This window comes from Geospiza fortis, unplaced genomic scaffold (genome assembly GCF_000277835.1).
Source record: "Geospiza fortis unplaced genomic scaffold, GeoFor_1.0 scaffold26, whole genome shotgun sequence".
Taxonomy (NCBI): Eukaryota; Metazoa; Chordata; class Aves; order Passeriformes; family Thraupidae; genus Geospiza; species Geospiza fortis.
The window spans coordinates 1,748,398-1,753,164 of NW_005054425.1; the positions used below are offsets into that span (position 1 = coordinate 1,748,398).

General features: G+C 58.8%; 1 protein-coding gene across 1 annotated transcript in view; it reads left to right on the top strand.

Annotated features, from left to right (window-relative positions):
• The window catches only part of SYPL2 (synaptophysin like 2), a 9,310-nt gene that overhangs the window by 3,156 nt on the left and 1,387 nt on the right, over positions 1-4,767 (top strand). The window contains exons 2-5 of the mRNA XM_031061752.1: positions 1,328-1,446; positions 2,173-2,374; positions 2,455-2,646; positions 4,668-4,761. Of these exons, the coding sequence (XP_030917612.1) occupies positions 1,328-1,446; positions 2,173-2,374; positions 2,455-2,646; positions 4,668-4,761 (607 nt within the window). The remainder of the gene's footprint in view (positions 1-1,327; positions 1,447-2,172; positions 2,375-2,454; positions 2,647-4,667; positions 4,762-4,767) is intronic.

Consider the following 4,767-nt stretch of genomic DNA (forward strand, 5'->3'; position numbering starts at 1 on the left):
AGGGGGCACTGCGTGGGTGGGTGGGTGTGTGGGGAGGGGACTGAGGGTCGGTGAGCCCCAGGAAGGGGGACCCTGGGGACAGGGGGGCAGCCAAGTGCCCGCGGCTCTGTCCTGTCCTGGCCATGCCATGAATGGCTCCTGGCAGATTGGGTTTCAGGGTGGCATTTCTGCAGCTCAGCCTCGCCAGGGCCGGGGGGGTCCCGGGGGAAACTGAGGTACAGGAGGGACTCAGCTCTCTTTGGGCATCTCCCACCAGGAGAAGCCAGCTTGAGAGGCTTTCCCCCAATCCTACAGATCTTTGGTTTGTATAATCCCACCCATGGAGGCTCTGGGCTCCCCCTGCCATTGCGGCCAACATATGGGATCAGACCCCACCTGCAAAGACAGCCCAAAAACAAAAACGAGGAGAAAATCCCTGGAGGATCCACTGAAATCCCTGCTTACACCCTTAGTGCCACACGTGGGCTGCCCATCCCTGCAGGGGATTATTAATCAGTATTTCTGAATCAATTCCATTTAAAACTTCCAATCTTGTCCTTAATATCCCAATTAGATCCTTCCTTATTTTGCTCCTGAGGTATACCTGTCTTTGTAACCACGTTGTCCAGCCCTCAAAGGATGTTCTTAGGAAAGAGGAGCAGGCTGGTTGGATTTTTGAGATGTTAATTTGCATTAGCAACTCAACACGTTTGAGAGACCATTCTGAATTGAACAACAGTTATTGTTCACTCACATTCCTCACTACGCAGGGGCCTATTTCACACACTTCAGGTTCAAGTTTGGGTTGAGTCTGAGCTATTTGAGTCCTAGTGTGGGTTGTATAAGGTCCTGCTGTTGTAAAAAGTGCAGTGTCTCTTTTAAATTTAAATGATCCCCCATTTCACCCAGAGGGCTTGGGAGCTCAGCCAGGAGGAGCTGTGGGAAAACCCTTTGGGAATGGTGTTTCCCAGCACCCTCGTCCAAGAGATGAGGGCAGTGTCACTCCAATGGCAAGAAGGCAGTGCTGGCTCCTGGGGAGGGGACAGCTCCGGGGCTCCCACCATGGGGATGCTCCCAACTGCCTGGACACCCACTCTGGCACTCAGTACCCTGCCTAAAATTAGGGGGGGATGGGGGTGGGCTTGGCCTTGGTGTCCCCACCCCCCCAAACATGACCCCACCCTCAAATCCCAGTGCCAGCAGAATCCCAGCGCTGGAGGGAGGCACCTGAGGCCAGCATCTGGGGGTGGCAGCTTGCCCATTACTGAGTGCCAGGGGATGTAGCCTGCCCCCCAAGGATGAAAGGGCCCCCAGGGCTCTCCCCCTGACCCTTCACCCTCTCCTGTAGCTCTTTGCCATCTTCGCCTTCGGCTCCTGTGGCTCCTTCAGCGGTGAGACCGGAGCCACAGTGAAATGTGACGGTGGAGGGATGACAGCCATCAGCATCCAGTTCGGGTACCCCTTCAGGTGAGGGGGTGCTGAGCCCTGACACCCCCCAGGACTGCCCCACACAGGCTGGGGGTGCTGGGCTGGGTTAGATTCCCTTCCTGCTGGCAGGACCTCCATGGGACCACAGCCATGGTCTCTGCAGTGCCGTGTTCAGCTGGGAACCACCCACACCCTGACCCCATGGGACATCCCCTGGCACCCCTGTCAGCTCCTGACACCACCCAGGGGGATTCTTGTAAATCACAAAAGACTGGGTGGGGAAGGAGGGAAATTCTCAGTACTCGGGGAAGTCCACGGGAATCCTGATTTATCTGGGAAGGCAATGATGGAGTTGGGCCAGATGAGAGTCACAGTTCCAACCTCCTTCCTCTGCCACCAGCCCCATGCCAGGGCATAGACCCTGGAAAAGAATCCAGGTTATGGCAGTGGATCTGTGCCCTCCATTCCCAGGGGACCACCCCAGCCTGGTTATTGTAGCCATCACCATCAAACCTTCCGCTTCCAGGGGACCACCCCAGCACTCCATCCATCCATCCATCCATCCATCCATCCATCCATCCATCCATCCATCCATCCATCCATCCATCCATCCATCCCTCCCATCCCAGAAGACCACCCTATCCTGATTGTTCTATCCATCCCTGTCACCATCTCCATTCCCAGGGGACCACCCCAGTGTGGTTTCACCACCTACCCCCCCATCCTCTCCATTCCCAGCCCCTGACCCCCCTCCCTGTGCCCCAGGTTATACCAGATTCCCTTTGGGATGCCCAATTGTGAGGATGAATCAGAAGCCCGCACCCTGTACCTCGTGGGCGATTTCTCCGCTCCCGCCGAGTTTTTCGTGACCCTGGGGGTCTTCTCCTTCCTCTACGCCATGGCTGCTCTGGTGCTCTACCTCCGCTTCCATTCCCTGTACACGGAGAACACGAAGCTCCCGTTCACAGTAAGGCAGGCTCAGCCCCGGGCACGTGAGCCCAGCGCCGTGCCAGGGTGCCAGCTGATGCCAGGCTCTCGTCCTGGCAGGATTTCTGTGTCACCGTCTGCTTTGCCTTCTTCTGGCTGGTGGCAGCAGCGGCGTGGGGCAAGGGGCTGAGCGACGTGAAGGCGGCCACGCGCCCCTCCGCCCTCATCGCTGCCATGGCCGTGTGCCAGGCCGACGGCGTGCTCTGCAACGCTGGCACCACGCCCGCCATGGGGCTGGCCAACATCTCGGTGGTGAGGGCACGGGGGCACGCACAGGGGCTTAGACATGGGCACACAGGGGCACACACAGGGGCACACATATGGACATACACACGGGCACACACGGGCATACATGGGCACAGAGGGGCACACACATGGGCACACACACATGGGCACACACATGGGCACAAACATGGGCACACACACGGGCACACGCAGGGGCACACACGCAGGGGCACACACACGGGCACACACATTGGCACACATCTTGGCACACATGGGCACACAGGAGCACGCACATGGGCACACACGTAGCCACACATGGGCACACATGTGGGCATACACATTGGCACACACACATGGGCACACACATGGGCACACACAGGCACACACATGGACATACACACGGGCACACATGGGCATATATGGGCACAGAGGGGCACACACACACACACATGGGCACACACATGGGCACACACACAGGCACACACAGGGGCACACACACATGGGCACAAACATGGGCACACACATTGGCACACATCTTGGCACACATGGGCACACACACACACATGGGCACACACGTGGACACACACAGAGAGGGGCACACACACACAGGCACACACAGGCACACACACATGGGCACACACAGACACACAGGCACACACATGGGCACACATGGGCACACACATGGGCACACACGTGGACACACACAGAGAGGGGCACACACACACAGGCACACACAGGCACACACACATGGGCACACACAGACACACAGGCACACACATGGGCACACACGTGGACACACACAGAGAGGGGCACACACACACAGGCACACACAGGCACACACACATGGGCACACACGTGGACACACACAGAGAGGGGCACACACACACAGACATGTACACAGACACACACGGACACACACATGGGCACACACATGGGCACACACACAGGCACACACAGGGGCACACACACATGGGCACAAACATGGGCACACACATTGGCACACATCTTGGCACACGTGGGCACACATGTGGGCACACAAATTGGCACACACACAGGCACACACACAGGCACACACACACATGGGCACACACAGACACACAGGCACACACATGGGCACACATGGGCACACACATGGGCACACACAGGTGCCCGCAGGTGTACACTCATATGTTTGGCCACACCTGTGCCAGATTCCTAAGCTCAGCCAGGAGAGGGCAGTGGCAGTGTGGGCACACAGATGAAAATATGGGCACAGCTTGGAAATGTGGGTGAAAACATTCCACAGCAACCTGCCTTGATACCAGGGGATGTGGGATCCAGCTGCATCCCCCCCGCACTGGGAATGGGGCACCCTGTACTGGGAATGGGCACTGGGAATGGGCACCCTGCACTGGGATCCTGGCACTGGGAATGGGCACCCTGCACTGGGAATGGGGCACCCTGCACCGGGATCCTGGCACTGGGAATGGGGCACCCAGCCACCAGGGAGTGCCAGGATGGGGTGTGGGGTGGTGGTGCAGTCCCTGGCAGTGTTTGGGATGTGTGGGGTGGGTGATGTGTATGGGGGCATGGGGCATATGAGGTGCTTGAGGTGTATGGGGCTCATGGGGGGAAGTGGGGTGCATGGGGTGCATCTGGCATGAGGGTTACACAGTGTACAGGGGGTGCATGAGGCATATGGGGCATACAGGGTCCATGGGGTGCACAGGTTACATGGCACATGTGGGGCACATGGGGTGCATAAGGTGCCTGGGGCACATGGGTGGGGAGTATGGGGTGTGTGGGGCACAGGATGTGGGACACACATGGGGCACAGGGGTGCCTGGAGCACAGTGGGGTGCATGGCATGTATGGGAATTATGGCAGGTATGGGGTGCTCTGGGTGTGTGGGGTGCACAGGGCACACACGATGCACAGGGTTCATGGGGTGTATGGAGCTCATGAGGCACACAGGCTATGTGTGGGGTGCTGTGCCCCCCCAAGGCTGCCCTGTGGGACCCTCTCCCTTTTTCTCTGTCCTCTCCCCTCTCCCCTTTCCTCCCCTGCAGCTCTTCGGGTTCCTCAACTTCCTGCTGTGGGCCGGGAACTGCTGGTTCGTGCTGCGGGAGACGCCGTGGCTGCGGCCGCCCGCGCCCCGCGACAGCGCGG